General features: G+C 33.2%; 1 protein-coding gene across 1 annotated transcript; it reads right to left on the reverse strand.

The window, feature by feature from the left end:
- Window positions 1-7,341: 7,341 nt before the first annotated feature.
- LOC126706442 (14 kDa zinc-binding protein) lies at window positions 7,342-12,751 on the reverse strand. The gene is made up of 6 exons (XM_050405893.1): window positions 12,608-12,751; window positions 12,409-12,513; window positions 9,805-9,891; window positions 8,833-8,980; window positions 7,881-7,998; window positions 7,342-7,774 (listed from the first exon to the last, which is right to left on the reverse strand). Exons 1-6 carry the CDS (start codon window positions 12,640-12,642, stop codon window positions 7,707-7,709), a joined length of 561 nt encoding a protein of 186 aa, XP_050261850.1. The 5' UTR covers window positions 12,643-12,751; the 3' UTR covers window positions 7,342-7,706.
- Between the last annotated feature and the right edge of the window lie 5,076 nt (window positions 12,752-17,827).

The raw sequence follows: 17,827 nt of genomic DNA on the forward strand, positions 1-17,827 counted from the left end.
AGATCTTAGCGATCAATAACTCTTTTGTAATTATTTTAATTATGAATAATATTTTTATAACGGATACCCTCTTTAGGGGGTAATTCTATTAATATGATCTTTTTAACCCCCCCCCCCCCCCCCCCCCCCCCCCACACACACACACACATATATCCCATATTTTCGGTATAAATCGTCAACCTCCCTAGTCTCTCAACACTATCTCTCTCTGTAAAGTCTAAAGACCTTCCTGCTTTCCAGTCTTGCCCATATTTGGTATTACCAAAGTGTAATCTCTCTCACACCTTCTCATTTTTTATAGGTTAAAAGATAGAGTGAGAATTAGAAAAGGTTACTGATCCCACATCAGATACTTTTCTTCTCCTCGTAATAAACCCTACACCCAGCATTTTTTTCTCTTTTCTTTTCAGAGAAAAAATGTCATGCAAAGTTGATAAAGCCAAAGTCTTCCTGTTACAGCTAGCTAAAGTCTAGGTCTTTCTTTTGACTTTTGCTTATATCAGCGTTTCGAAATGTGAACAGGAATGGTGAACGAAGGAAGGAAGAAAATGGTGAACAGGAAATCGAGTCTTAAAGACTCGAGTTCCACGTGGATCTTTTAGTCCACCTCAGCGTACCTAGCACACAGAATTCAAGTCTCTTAAACTCGATTTGCTATAGTGAAAGCGAGTTTAAAAGATCGAGTTGCTAGTTTCCTAAATATTTTGGAAATGTTGCTAACTAATAAAATAGTTTGGCTTTTATAGTTATTTAAAAAAAAAAAAAAAAATCCCAGTTTTCACGCTAGAAGCTCTCTCTCTCTCTCTCTCTCTCTCTCTCTCTCTCTCCTCTCCCCTTCACAAGCTCAAGCCATAAGGGTTTTAGACTTAGTAAAGGACCAAGAATTCTGCCACTGGAACGGATTTTGAGCCGGTTTACCCATAAAACTCACGCCTTAAACCACCGTTTGGGTGGTTAGGTCACAATCTATAAGGATGGTGGCGAGGTCACGATCTACAACGATGGTGGACAGTGATTGCTGGGTCAAGATGAATGGTAGGCGGCAGTTGCAAGGTCACAATAAATTTGTAGAGAGTGGGTAGAAGAACTAGACTTTAGTGAATGGGGTAACAGTTATAATGAGATTCCAAGACAATCAAACAAAAACAAACCAAGTTTGTACAAGAAAGTTTGTCCTCGGCACAATCCGAGGAGCTCTGTTCTAGTATATATTGGATGATAATGGTTACAAGAGTTGTTGAGATTGCTACAATGCTTTCTTTTCTCCTTTTTTTCCCCCCGATCTCTGGGGTCTCTACCCTTATTTATACTACATATCTTCTTTCATCTCTACCCTACACGTGAATAGTTGATGGTTTATGCTGATACTTGTCCCATCAGCCCCCTCTAGAAGTCTTATGGGATGGTTGTAAGGTTGCAATAATACTATGCAGAGGTCACTTCCTCATTAATGCGGCCAGGGATTTAGCTGGGGTGCAGTCAATGCGGTGATAGTAGCTTTTCCCAAGATATTTTGGAATTCTTCTCTGTCTTTTGTTCCTGCAATGCTTATCCATATTTTTCAGAACTTCATGGATCGCACCTCTAGATGGCAAGCATCCTTTACGGACCTCGGCCTTGGTTAGCCGAGGACAAATTCATCCTCGGCACAAACTCCTAGGCCATTATGTTCAATATTGTCTTCCCTATCCACTAGCATGGGTTTCTCTGGCTATACTTACCCATCCTCGGACGGCCCCTTGTCCTCGACTTGGGCCTTAAGCCCAAAACCAATTGTATGATTTGGGCCCATGACCCCACATAGGGAAATAGTAATGGGTAATTGAAAGTAAGTCATTTTCAGATTTGAAAATTTGTGGTTAACCAATAATTTGTTGTGATTAGAAAAAAAAATAGTACTTTGTTATTGACACTCTGAAACTTCATCCTTGTTTTATGTTATCACTTTTATCACTTTGTTGTGCTTAGATTAAAAGGTTGGCAGATGAAATTAGAGTTTGGATTGAATCTTCGGTGAGGAAGATTGTTGAGGTTCTTGAGTTGGATGTCCCTGCATATTGTGTCTATTCTTCTTTTTCTTTTTTCTTTTTAGGTAAACGCATATTGTGTCTATTCTGTAGCTAAACATGATTACTAAATGTCTATTCTTGTTCTAAAATAGCTTCAAAAGATGACACTTTTACAAGTTTTGGCTTCTCACTATATTATGCGTTTGTTCGTGTTTTGCAATGCGTAAGAAGATTGGTAGAGGAAACTAGGTGATTAGGCCACAAATTTTTTTTCCCTTATTATGGTGTAGTTCTGGTACATCAAATATAATGCATAATGCATATTATCCCCTTTAGATGAATAATGCATATTCTATCTTGTGAGAAGAAGGAATAGAAAGTAATTGGAAGTAAACAAAAATCAATCCTTTAAATATCATAGTGTAAAAAGAGATTTTTCCTAGTTATTACATAGTTGTTTAATCTTAACATAAAGCAAATAAAAAACAAATGTGAATAAGTTCATTCTTTTTGCCTCTTACATAATTATGTTTCAAATGTTTGATGGGTAGAGGCAGAGCCTTTTCTCTGCTTGAATTTTGATTTTTTTTTTTTTTTAAATACTAAGTACTAAAAAGTTGTAAATATTCTAATAAGTTAACAGAAAAAAAGGCTAATCTAAACCCAATGCACACAAACATTATGTTATGGTAGTGATAGTAAACCTTTACCAATACATAATTTAATATATAAAGAAACTCATAATTAGTTAATCAGTAGAAGATAGTGTATAAATAGTTGTAGTACTCAAATACTTCTTCTACTCTTATTGCTATTGTGATTACCTTCCCAAATCAACTAGTCTCAAATTCACTCACTTTTGATTTGCACATCATTAAAGTATCTTAATCTTTCTTTTTTTGCTTCCACTTTTTTTGTTGTCATTTCCGAGTACTTGATGAAAAGATTATTCATAGTCTAGTATTCAATAATTTTGGTATTTTTCAAAATAATAATAATAATAATAATTGAGGACGATTCATTTAATCAGCAATTTTGTTTTTTTCATGATTAGAACTTTTTATAGTGTTGATTGAAGCTAGATTAGTCTCAATGATATTTAGAAAAAAAAAATCCTAATTATAACTTTGCTATCCATGAAATTTTAAATTGTTTCCCAATATTTCTTTTATTGATCTAAGTGGTACAAACATGGGTAAAATTTAATATTAACCCCACAAGAGTCACAATCACCACCAATATTATTGTTATGATTATGGTTATTGTTATAATTATGGTTATTGTTATTATTAGTTGAAATAATATTAATAATTTTTTTAACAAATTCTACACAATACAATTAGTTAATCCATTGAGATTAACTAATCTTAGATTCTCTAAGAAAAGTACATAGATTTGCATGAATAGTCATAACTTCCACTAGCATATGAAGGTAGTCATTACCACATGTCCATAACTTGTTTATAGGGATAAATTCAACATAAGGGACAACTAATACAGGCAAAACAACTTTTAGCATTTTACTACTCTAGTTGAGAAGCTTAAGGTGCAAAATAGATGTACTGTCAAACAACACTAATAACGTATTTGTAACCCTCACACTCTCTCGAATTAAAATAATAATAATAATAATTAACACGAGCTTTATTTTGTATATGGCTGCTTATCCTTAGTGGGCTAGCTTTCATTTTTATTTTTATTCAAGAAAAGCAAGTGGACCATTGCCAACAAAGGGAGAGAATTATTTTCCCCAAATTTTCATTATTTCTATTCTTCCAAAGCTGCATCTTCTCAATTTTACTCTACCTTGCTGTGGCAGCAACACACCCTTTCTCATCCCTGTATTTGATGCTTTATATTTGAGGGGATGACACTCAACGCTGAATAGCCATGCTATTGTACCTAGGCCTATATAATAAACAATAAAATATAACATCACATCAGTAACACACTTTCTCAGCCCTATATTTGAGGGGATGACTCTCAACATTTATCAACCAAGGGATTATACCTAGGCCTGTAGAATAAACGATAATGTAACATCCAATTAATATGATTGAAAATAGAATCAAGATTTCCATCATTTTTTCCTGTTTAATAAAATACAAGATAGACCCAAGCCCCAAAATATCCAACCTGAGAAAGGTAAGATAACCAAAATAATCCCAAAACTATTAAAATGACCAAAATACCCTTAAACTGTTGAAAATGACCCAAATACGGCTAAAAACTCAAAAATGAATAAGTAAAAAAGGTGAAATATTCACACACATCACCCTAGTGTCACACATTTCAAACAAATACAACATATTTTGCCGGGCAAACTTCCAAGGGTTCGAGTAAGTGAATCTCAAATACCAAGGGTTCGATAGAAACTCACGACCTGTAACAATAACCATAACAATAACATTTTTACTTTTTTATTTTATATTGACATTAAAACCAAGGCAAAAATACATTTTTGGTCCCTATGTTTTGACCCAATTTCCATTTCGGTCACTACTTTTTAATTTTACCACATTTAGTTCCTAAAATCAAAAATCATTCTAATTTTGGTCCCTATTATCATCTCATAAGCGGAAATAATCAATGTGGCAGACGAAGTCCCTATGTTTTGACCCAATTTCCATTTTGGTCACTACTTTTTAATTTTACCACATTTAGTTCCTAAAATCAAAAATCATTCTAATTTTGGTACCTACTATCATCTCATAAATGGAAATAATCTATGTGGCAGACGAAGTACACCATTAATACACTAAATGCTAACGAGGTCATTAAAGTAATAATAAAAAATTTTATTTGGCATTTAAAATATGCCACATCAAATCCACTTCAGCTTCTAAATATAAAAAATTAATTTATCAATTTTAAATAAATAAAAAAGGAAAAAAAAAACATAATTAAAAACCAAAAATCACATGAATTGAGATTTAGGTATATCTTGAAAAAGTATAGACAAGAACACAAACTCTGAAAATTCAAAGAAGATTGCTACGTCCACAATAATTTCACAAGTTAGTTGTTATTAGTTCTAGTTTTAATTTATCACTTAAATTACTTTTTCATTCACCTGTAACAGCCACTAACAACTTACCACTTAGAATTTGTTATAAAAATATTGTAAAAATATTATAAACATAGTATTTCTCAACATAATTTCGGTAGAAATTTCTTTAAAAGGAAATATTTTGTTAACAAAATCAGGATATTAACTTATTTGTTGCATTTATACAGTAGTGCCATTTATACTAATATTTTAAGGTGTCATTTCAATAAAACAAAAAGGAGGTTAGTGTAATACATTTTTCCATAGCATGTTCGGTGTTGTTAGAATAGTAGGCTTTTCTAATATTCTCCCATAACATCAAAACAGTAAGCATATGATACATACTTTATACTCAATCTCGTAGGAGATAAATAAAGTTCATTTATCAACAAACAAAAAAAAAAAATAGAGAGTTCATATTGGAACGGCCGCGGAATTTGTTCATCTTCATCCACAGAGCACACCTCCCTTGTGTGTGTTTGTTTCTCAAAAAAAAAAAAAAAAAAAAGATAGAGCACCTCTGTCATTATAACTTGAAAAGGCAACTTCTCTAGTTATAGTTTATAAAGAAAAATGCTAGGATCATAACTTTTATTACAAATTTTGCCACAACTTACTTATGTAGCAAATCATGAGTGGTGGAGTAAAAGTTGTGGGGCCAGATGGTTCTACAACTCCACTACTCACGACTTGCCATGTAAGCAAGTTGTGGTACTTGCCATGTAAGCAAATTGTGATAAAAGTACTAAATTATCAGATAAAGTGACGCAACAAGATTAGTATAAAGTTAATGATCATGTTAGGCCATAAAATGTTGGGTGTGTGAAGATCGATCAATACCCAAGAGAGTATTTTCATTATGGATTGGGTATCGTATGTGTGGGTGCGGTACTTTTCCCACATTGGTTAGAAGTGAGCTATATTTAGTGTTTGTAAATTGTAAGTCATTGTCTGCCTTATTGTAGATTTTAAGATACGGGCTTATCACATTTTTGTTTGAAGGAAAAAATGAAAGAGAACGCTACACTTTCTCTACAGCCACATTCCATAAAGATTTCTTTTTCCAGAATTAGTTTTTTTTTGGTGTACTTTTCCAAAATTAGTTACAACGATGGGAAAGTCTCTGGACCCATCAAGCATTTTAAACATTAATGTATTAACAAATTTATTTTGTCGGCCTACCATTCTTTTGTTTAATATTGGACTTCCTTTTGATTGAGTTCAATGTTGTGTTTATGTTTAAAATTCTTGGTGAAGATTTATTTCAAGTAGTCCCCTCTCTCACAAAGCAAGTCACATTGAAAAAATAAATGGATGTTAACAATGATGTTGCTTATAAATGAGTCACTCTTTCTTCTAGTAATATCTTTGAATGAAATTTTGGAGACATTACAAAATAAAATAGAAGAATATATTAGAAAATTTAAATATATTTATTTTATTAAATAATTTTCTGATGGATATTATTTATGATGTTATAAAATCGGCCATCATACCAAAAAACTAAAACCACCCCCTTTTTCGATTATTTGTTTGTAAAACCTTGGGTTTTGACCCTCCATTACCTACTTTCCTTCTTGATTTTATCATTGTGTTAGCATAAAAGGCGATTATTAAAAGATAAGTTACAATTTAACCTCTCGTGGATTGACTTGAGTTCACAAAGGAAGGATTAAAATAAAATTGATAGGGTTCCATCCAAATTAATATTATTTTGTGAACAAATTTAACCCCTCAACATTTGAATGTAAATTACAATTTACCGACTTGTAATCTAGGCCCATCATAATTTAGTTCACAAACTTTTTTAATTTCTAGTTTGGAATAAAATAATATCAGTAGAGTCAAATGCTCAAAACATGTGCAAATAAACAATAATTTTAGACAAACCCTAATGATTTCATTTTATTCCAAATGAACAATTGAAAATTGGTAGACTAAATTGTGAAATCACCAAACCAAATTGGATAAATTTTAATTTGACTTATAAGATGCAAGTGAAATGACATTGCTCACCCTCTAAATGTCACCCAATAGACACAAAAAGAACCAACTTGATGAGAACAGTCTCTTTTTCCATTAAATATTACTTTACATTATAAAGACCATACATTAGAGGCTATACTACCCCAGCACAAGGACAAAACAATGAATTCATTGAATATAAAGCAAACGGAATAGAATCATCCTATGAGCCATTTTTTAAGCTCTCTTTACTTGTGCTTACTCCCAGGAGCACCCCTAGACAATACCGAGGTTTATAGATAACTAGATGACAATAAATTTAAAAATGCTTAAATATTTATCAAAATAAATAAAGCCTCATGTCCCATCAACTTGTAATTGGCTACTCAAAACCATTTCTCCCATTTAATTCTATCCAGGGATATATAAATAAACAATTCCTAACTCTTTAAGTCCCCAAATGGAAAGCCTCTATTTATTAGCTCTTCTAGTTTTCAGGTCCAATCTTACAATGTTATGGGGAACATAAGTTATAGGCATATCACACTCCAAAAATATCACCCAAAGAAGAGTCTTAAATATGATACGATTGAAAAACGGAAAAAGAGGGGGGGGGGGGGGGGGGGGGGGTGGGGGGGGAGGTGGGGGTGGATGGTGAAGTTCTAAAGGACATTTTCCGATCTTCAACCAGGTGGCCATTTCATCTGTCTCCCACCCAGGACATGCAAGTGGAGATGATAAACAGATTGACCTGCACAGAGAGAGGGAGAAAGAGAGAGAGAATAAGGAAATATTGCATTGCAGAACAACTTAAAGGAGATCTAGAGACATTATAGAGAATGGAGATGATAACTTACAGGCATCCGAGCCATTGTTTATGACAACACGAAAACCATCAAGAATACCTTCTTTCTCGGCTACAATTTTGGCAGCATAGAGAAGCTGACCCAGTATCTCTCCATGCCTTGCTTCAGCCTGAAAAGGCGGAAATCAACATGTCATTAAGATTAGAAAACAAAAAGAACAATCTGCCAAATAAAGGGACTACCTGACTATACCTCATTACATAAAATTAAAATTGATATTCACAATCTTTTCTCTAAGAAAATAATAATAATAAGGGCAAGACTTAGGTACAGTACTTAGATGTATTCCTTAGGTTCCCTTCTTTAAATTCTGCCATGTGGATTTTTTGTTATGGGATGGAAGTGTATTTTTTAGTTAAGTAGCCACATGATTGAATCTTAAGAGAGGGAACTTAAGAAACAGCACCTATGGTACTATACCTAAATTTTGTCCTAATAATAATACTTGATATTCCATGGAAATCAAACATCAATTTGGTATAAATACGCAGAAGCATATACCTATAGATAAGCTAAAAGTCTATGCATACCATCTTTCAACTTCCAAAACATTCAACCATTAAAAGTGTGCCTTGGTGGGCACTTGGCTAATATAAGGTCAAACATATTCAAAATTCAAGACAGATAGGTCCATGAACCACCTGTAAAGCAATGGAGAATATAGAAATTTTCTTTTTTTACATTTTTCATAAGTATACTGATTTATGGTTATATACATTTCAGGAAGAAGTGGTATGTAACCAATAGCCAGTAAGCTGCATATTCCAATAGGAGAGTCATCTTATTGGAAGGAAATCTTATCAAAGGAACTAAATGTGATTTCGTGTAAATTTCACATCCACATTGCCAGAAATAAGTCTCAGAAAAGACTGACGCATTGCACCCATTTGGAAGATTACTGATGCATATAACTGTGTAAATAAAAGAAAAGGACAAAAATGACCTTCCCGAGCTGTGTCAATCCATCCCTAAACTTTGGAATGACTAAAACATGAACAGGAGCCTGCGGATCAATGTCACGAAATGCTAGGACCTTTTCATCCTCATAAACAATGCTTGAAGGGATTTCCTTAGCTATGATCTTGTCAAATCTGAAAAAAATAATAATAATAATAATAAAAATAAAAAAATAAAAAACAAGAACTCTTAAATCCATCTGTGTACTTTGCACCAGTTGTTGCAACATGTTATAGCATATATGAGATTCTGCTCATTGCCTTAACTGACTTCATTTTCATTTTTCATTTTTCATTTTGGCCTCACTTTTTCATTCAAATGTAGATAATTTACTTGGGAAAAGTTTGAAAACATTCTGGACCACATATACATATTTTTCGGAAAAAAAAAAAAAAAAAAAATTCTAGTTATGGTTTTATTGATATTAGACAAAATTAAGGAACTTATACACAAAATATACACCATGTTTTGTTCCCAAGTCTTCAATTTTATATTAGTAGGTTCTGTGGTTCTTTTATAAGTTAAAGCAAAATCTTTTTGGATGCTCAGTTCTTCTTGTCCTATATATATATATATATATATATATATATATATTATACACACACACACACACACACATATATATATAGGAAAAAAAAAAGCTTTTTCCTGGTATTTCAAACTTAATATGTGCTTGTCTACATATGGAATTGTTTCAGAAAGACTTTCTTAACCATTGATGATTGACTGTATATTTAAAACAATTTTATATATCTGAAGAAAATCGATAGATTCTCACTGCAAAATTCTACAACCCTCTCCATCCTTTGAGTATCTCCAATTAGATATATACAATCACTACTAAACTCCAAATCTTGATGATCAAAATGAAAGAAAAGTCACATGACCAAGACAAAATGGCATCGTATGACTTAAATGCGAGATCAAACCAGTGTTACTATATCACAAGGGACGGTACATGGTTGGAGCTCCACTGTCAGCATTGGCTGCTGCTGCTCTAGCAGCAGCCTCTTCATTGTTTGTAGCACTGGCATAAAACTGCAATCTAGAAGCATAAGCCAATAATAAGTAAACAAGAGGATTAGAGATATTTATACCAATAATTACAGTTGTTAGAAGCAGCAAGAAAACTAAATATTTCAGACTCAAATCCATAGTTTATGAAGCTGGGGAAATCCGTAGAACTCAATGTGATAGCAATTTAATTTACAAGCATGAATTAGATCATTTCTTCGAAAAAAGGTTACCCACTAAGAGAATTCAGGTATCATCTCCACTAACTCAGACCAGTGAAATAAACAACCATTCATCCTGATGAAACCAATAGAAGACTTGAATTTTTTAGCAGCCAACACAAATGAAGAACAGTTTCAATGTTTGATTTTCTTGTATAAAGATGTGGTTAATTTCAGCAAAATTACACTAAAAAGTATCAAATAAGTATTGAACCATCACAATTACAGGTACTTCATCTCAAGTAATTGCATCCAAGAAAATAGCAATCCATAAATTTCTAATCTCAAGAGTCAAGACTATAAATGGAAGAAGCATTCCACCATTCACATGTAGCAATGCATAGCTAGTTACTATCACATAATGTAATAAATTCTTTACCCTCTCTACATATTAGATCCTCAACTCAGGGTTCCTTGCAACAATTAGAAGGATCAACTCTTCATGGTCACTAAAGCTTTCCCACAAATGAGGATCTTATAAAATATGTTCCTTAAAAAAATTAAACTTTGTTGCGTAATGAAGACAGAGAAGAATGATTCCTTTAGGTTGATGTGCAATTGTGTATTTCATGGAGTAAAGAGAACCATTAACTACAACATCAATGTGAAGATCCTGCCATTGAGCCCTAGTTCAAAACCCACTGGGAGCATATGTAATTAATAATGAAAAGGGAGGAAAAAACCATATTTTAAGATTGGTATTGCTCAACTGCAGTGTATGCCCAACATAACCACAAACAATTCACACATGTGAATTAAAAAATCCATAAAATTATTGGAACAATTGTAGTGAGAAATGTTAGATGTATCAAACACCAACACCAAGAAAAATATAACAACCAAGATATTGCCTTTACAAATGTTCAATCAATGGTCCAGAAATGCAAAATGTTGCACTGTCAAACAATGTCACATAGACACTTCAAAACTAAAAGTGTACCCATGTTAGACAAAATGTAACATGATTGAGGGTATGGGATATGTCTTGGACATGCAAATTGACTACAGCAATTATGCCTGGCATGGACAGAAATGGCTGTTTTTTCAGGAATGCTAGTTAAATATACTTTATGTATTCCACACATATTTTGATTATGAAAGATACCCATCTGGGAAAAGCTATCTATGAACTTTTCATTTATCATCAACTGGGGCTATAAGGGAGAAAATAGACTCATCCAGGAATCTAGATGTGGCTTCACATCCAAAGTTGGGAATTTTTTTATATGCAATAAATGATTATATTACAGAAAAATTGAAATGAGTACATCCAAAGTTGGGAGTTCAAACAAATATGATACCTAGACACATGCTCGCAATATGAGAAATTGAGACCAAGTCTAGCTTTCAACAACTATTTAAATAGATTGATTATTCTTATATGTGCAGCAGTCATACACACCGATCCAATTGTGGTGAGTGAAACACCAATAGACAAGCATAATTGATCGTGAGTGCCCACACCACATAATTTACATGACTATTTGCTTTCCATCACAATCAAATTGCTGGACTTAATAGACTCTACCAAACTTAAAGGTAAAAGAACAAAAGTTTTAAAATGCAATGGTTTAGCTTTTTCTTTTTTCTTTTTTCTTTTTTTTTTGAGAAGAGAGAGAGAGCATATATAGCTTATTTACTGATGTAAAACTTTTTAAAGTCTCACTTTTTTCTGGGTAAAAAATAATTTTATTTACAGCATTTCTTTCAAAAGGAGTGGAAATTTTCTGCAATAGCTTTGTGACTGAAAACAGTGACTGGACTAGAAGTATAATAACCTGGGTGAAAATTTTCTACCCTGGGATATGCTTTATTACCTGAGAAAATTTCTCTAATTTGTTAAATATAACTCATTGTGAATTGAATAAAAAATTTCACTTCCATAGTCCAATTTTGTCCCATCCAAACAATGAAATCATAATCCTGTTCTGATTTTCAATTCCATCAGAGCTGGAATGCCAATAACTATTCTATTCTGTAATTCAAATTCTATGAACCTATCAGACCCCAATTGAAAGCTGAAAGCTTGAGTGATTAGAGCATAAGTCATGGCTGAAAAAGTTCCAATCAAACAAAAATGAAGCTTCTTTAGGTTAATTTTGGCTCTTTCAATATCTATTTCAACTATATGAACAAAATTATTTAATGGGTACTTTTCGTTTTATTTATTTTTTAATCTTCTTCTCTCTTTATAAAATTTTACTATAAAAACTAAAAAGTATAAAATAAAAAAAGAAAAAGACCAGCAAAATAAGACAGACCCAGTTGAAGATTAAGAAAATTATACAAGTGTTTATAATAAAAGAAAACAGAGTAAATGAAAATACCTGCGAGAGCGAGAGGGAAGATGAAGGAGGGTAGTGGAGGAAATGGTGTAGGAAGGTTTCACTTTCACAGTCACAAAAGCTCTTGCAGTTGTTGCTGCATAGTTCCTGCGGTTCAAATTTCAAAACAAAACCAAACCCATATATTAATATTTGCATGAGAAATAGAATTGAGAGAGAGAGAGTCAGAGAGAGGGAGTACCGAAGCAGAGAGAAGTGTGGTATAGATGCAGCCATGGATTCTGAAGAAGGCGGGGACAACTAAAGTAGACTGACAACAGAAATGAAAATTAATAGGCTAAAAACTGAAATTTATTTTAATAGTCTATCTTTATTTTTATTTGTGGATTATAATTATCTCAACTAATAAAGTTTTTTATTGTTGTATAAGATATCTGGATTCAATCATTGTCTACACCAAAAATTGATTGGTATCTTAGTTTGATGATAAAGAACTATCATCAGAAGCGTACATCATAGGTTAAAACTCTAAAAAAAAAACTTTATTTTTATTTTTGTTTAATTGAGTTTTTCAAATTTATTCAAGTTGTTTATCAAATTTTGCTAAAAACTTGTTCTTAAATATGCAATTAATTAATGAATTTTTTTTTAAAAAAAATCTCACATAAAAAAATTGATAATTAATGATAAATTTTTTATGTGAGAATTTTTTTTTATAAAAAATATTTTTTATTAATTAATTGCATACAGCAATTTCTTAATAAAATTGGGCCAAATACTTGAATTGAATAAATTTGAAATTTAAATAATTCAATTAAAGGAAAATAAAGTTAGAAAATTAAATTAAAGTTAAATGATGCAATTTTCATTTTAGCCCTAGTTACACACATTATACCACTTGTAAAATCATATTTTGAAAATATGATTTTTCAATTATACTTATGAAATGGTGAAAATAGGATTTGATTATTTTAGCAAATTGTGATTTCAAAAACAAGATTGCAGCCTGTGTGTGTGCACCATGCACACACCATGTGTACGATAATCATAGAAATATCTGATTGGTCCTTATAATTATTCCTCACTTTGTAATGTTTCTATATCTCTTCACAAAACAAGAGGACAACCACAATTTAAACATAACAAACCCAAAAAAAAAATAAAAATGGCGAACTTTGTATTGCAATTCCCAAAGACCCTGAGAACCTTCCTTATTCCTGCTTCATCTAACGGTACAAACATATTGATATAACAATACCTTTATTCTTTTGTCGTTTTAGTGTATGAGTATGAATGCTCTGATTCTCTCTGTTTTTTTTTTTTTTTTTAATTATGATTTCTAAAATGGTTTGCAGTGCAGGAGGGGCATCGAGAATGGGTCCAAGTGTGGAGGGAATGGGGGCCTAGTGATAGTGGAGCTGCCTCTTGATAAGATAAGAAGGCCATTGATGTGAACCAGAGCTATTGATCCTCACAAAGTTAAGGAACTCATGGATAGTTTCGACAGAAACTATAATGACCTGTTACAATAATCATATAACAATTTTTATATTTTCATGTTGACATAAAAACCAAATCTCCACCTAACAATGTATAGATGTGCTTAGTAAAACCCTTAGAACATATCCAACGAGTTTTTTAGACGGCCCTAGAAATCATAATTTCTTGAATCTAAAAATTATGAAATCTCTGTCATTATCCGAGTCTATAATTTTGTTAATGAACTTCATAACTCTCTCTTGGGCCTTCCCCTTTAAAAGTTTCCTTACCTTTTGGATTACATGAAAATAGTCTAGTCACCTCTACATGTGCTAGTTCTCTCTTTGAAGTTGATCAAGTACCATAGTTGAGTCCTCTCTAGATGACTCGACTTAATGTGCTTTTGAAACTCTCAACCCTTTTCTCATATAGCTTTGACCATGATGGTCCTTCCTTGGATTCTATCATAATGTTAGTTGTAGTCAATTGACCAAGATGGTTCTTCTATGGATTCTATCACATTGTTGGTTGTAGTCAATTGTCTACGTTCATTGATCATGGCTTTTTGTTTCTTTTGTTGAATTGTTGTTTTATTTGAAGTGTAGTTAGTGATTGAATTTTTATTTTTATTTTTATTTTTGTAGATTGGTTTCCATTAAAAGTTGAAGGGAAGTGTTGGATTTTTTTTTCATGGGTTTCAATGAAGTTGTGAGTAAGAAAGAGTAGTACGAGAATTGGGGATTTTCAAGTATTGTTATTGTCATTAAGAGCATTAATGTTTGAATGTTGGTTATCTTCCTTAAAAGATGCAAACTTCAAAAGTTCTCTTTTGGGAAGGGTATGCATATAGATTTTATCGCAGGCAGTTGGATTTATTGTAACTTCCTACTTGCTTACATATGCCAGCTAGCAAGTTCTTCTGAAGTTAATCAAAATACCGTAGCCTTCGTTGAATACTTGCCATGGCGCAATAGAATGGAAGCAAAATCCGTTGTATATCATGTCACTTTTGGCCCTTGATTTTATAACACTTTGAACATTTCTATTATGTATCATTTATAGCCTAGTTTCATTGGAAACCTTCAATATTTTTATGATACTTTCGTTAGCAGATTATGAATTGGTAGAGACAGCCTTTTCTTTGCTCAATCTTTTTTTTTTTTTTTTGGTAAAGATTGAGGTATTAAAAAGTTGTACATATTCTAATAAGTTAACCGAAAAAGACTAATCCAAACTAATTGGACACAACCATTATGTCATGGTAGTGATAGTAAATCAATTTTACCAATATGGAACTTAATTTGAGCAAACTCATAATTAATTAATCAGTAGTAACAGGTAGTGTATAAATAGTTGTAGTACTTAAACACTTCTTATTCTTTTATTGTTATTATTATTGTTATTGTTATTACTTTCTCAAATCAAATAGTCTACAATTCACTTACTTCTTATTTGCAAGTCGTTAAAGTATCTTAATCTGTCTTTTTCCGTTTCCGCTTTTGTTGTTGTTTTCTCGGAGTGCTCAATGAAACAAATTCTTCACATAGTCTAGTATGTGAATTTTGTTCACAAACAATATTCCCTAACGATTATGTTTTTATGTTATGCCCACAACAATACTTTTTGTTTTGTTGTTCCCAAAAAATAAAAAGGGTAAACAACAATGCCACAGGTAAGTTCAAGGTTGTCTCTGACTTGGTTCATCTTGTCAAGTTTTCCTTAGGTGTGAATGAATCAATGTTGTTCTCATATCTATACTATTAATAAGAGGATTCTCTTGTTTTGTCTTCAATTTTTGGCATACCAAAATATCCTCATACAAATTCTAAAATAACAATTCCTTTTTCTTTTTTTTTACAAAAAAGCAAAAAATGTTAAAACAATAATACTATCTCACGTACAAAAGAAAGAAAAAAAGTTATTCTCACCACCCATTTGTATTCAAATGTTTGATTTCTATAGTTTTTTTTTTTTTTTAATTCTTTAAAACATTCCAAAATTTTTGTTATCCAAATTCTACGTAGTTATCACAAATCTCTATCCATCCATACTAACATATATCATCTTTCTTTTGTTTAAATCTTAAATTTTTTTACTTATCACAATTCTTATCCTAATCAATAAATTCAAATGTCCTATTGAGTTTCAACTTCTTATTCTATCTTATTTTTAAACATAATTCCACGTTACCTTACCTCTTTCTTAAAAAAAAAAACACACGGTTATATATTTATATCACTTTTAAACACTATAACACTAAACAAAAAATAAATAAATAAGCATTATTACACAAGTAAAGCGCGTGTGATGAGTCTAGTGTAACAGCAATGTAAGGGTATTGGGCCCAGGAGCTCATTATTTATGTATATATTGGGCCTGGGGCCCAATCTAAGGACGTGAAGTCATCCAAAGAGGAATAAACATTGTTAGGGGAGTTTGTGTTGGTAAATGAAAAAGTTAGTTTTAGTCATAAGAGCCCATGATGGTGGTCCAAGGATGAATGCCTCCTCTGCTAACCAAAGCTAAGGTCTGAAGGGGTGGTCTGCCATCTAGGAGAACATTCCAGGAAATTCTACTGATACGGATAAGTATTACAAAAACATAGGACATGGGGGAGTCCTAAAATATCTAAGGAGAAAGCGGCTACCACCGCATTGAATACTCTGCAGCTAACCCTTTGGCTGCATTAATGTGGAAGTGATATCTAAATAGTGGTTTTCACCCTTACAGCTATCGTACAAAAACTTTAGGAATGTGCTGATGGGACAAGTATCAATACCAACCATCTAGCATGCATGTGGAGGGTAAAGGTGAAAGGGAAAGAGAGTATAAAAGGAGGTGGCAATGAGAGAGGGGGATGGAGAAACGAAGGGAAAAGACTGTAACAACTAAGAATTGTATTTGTAATCAAACTTGAGAGAAATATATAAGAACTGATCTCCTCAGACTGTGTCGAGGACAATTTTCTTTAGTTTAAACTTGTCTATCTTCATTTTCTTGTCATCTTAATCCACTTTAGTGGTTATCTGATTCATTAAAGCCCAGATTTCCAATCTATTCTCTACAAATTTATTATTTTGGGTTTTTTGGGTCTTAAGTCCATTCACCTTTTGGGCTAAGGGTTCAAATCTGGTCCTCACAATTGGCGCCGTCTAGGAGCTAATACAGAAGAAAGAAAGAAGACTTACCATAACCAGGTCACTCTTCAAGCCAAGGAAGACCTCATGCTGCCTCATGGATCTAAGGTCAGCCATGTCCATGGGCAGTAACAAGGAGTGCTCCATAGCATCAACAACATACCCAGTCGTGCCCTGTTGGAAGTCTCGAATGGAGACATCGCTAAGAAGAGGAGCTCCATCCAGCTCCATACGTGGGGCCCAGGCTAGGGCTGCAGCTTGTTGGTCACCCCTTCTTTCTCCCTCGTTGGTTGACCTTGTTTGCATCCCTCTACGCTGCTTGGCCTCCCTTTGAGGCTCAATTTCTTGGGAAGGGAGGGTTCTCCCAGTCTCTACCACTTCTTTGCCCTTTTTGTCCCTTTTCCTCTTGTGGTGAACTGGATCAACTCGGAGGGGTTGGGTGGGTGGAAGAGTGGGAAGCCTGGTCTGGGCTGCCTTCCCAGGTGCGTGTCCCCTAGGTTGAGATTCCAAAAGTTCTTGGAAGGTGGACCTCTGCTTGCACTGTATTCCCATCTCATCTGATGTGTTAGCAGCTTCTTGGTTATGGCTGGATTGGGATGAGGAAGAGAGTCCGAGGTCACCAGGAGAAGCTTTTGGGGACAAAGATTGGTTAAAGATATCAAACTCGTCCTCGAAGTTGGACACTTCAACTACCTTTTCTTTTTTTCTTCTTCTCCCTTTGTGATGGCAGGATGAAAAGAAGTGGCCTCTTTGGCTGTATGCTGTGATGGTAGAGCTACCTTTGGAATGCCTTCTGGGATCAGACTGGAGACAAGAAAACCCGGAGCGGCAACTCTTATCTAGTG

The sequence above is a fragment of the Quercus robur genome, chromosome 11 (genome assembly GCF_932294415.1).
Source record: "Quercus robur chromosome 11, dhQueRobu3.1, whole genome shotgun sequence".
Taxonomy (NCBI): Eukaryota; Viridiplantae; Streptophyta; class Magnoliopsida; order Fagales; family Fagaceae; genus Quercus; species Quercus robur.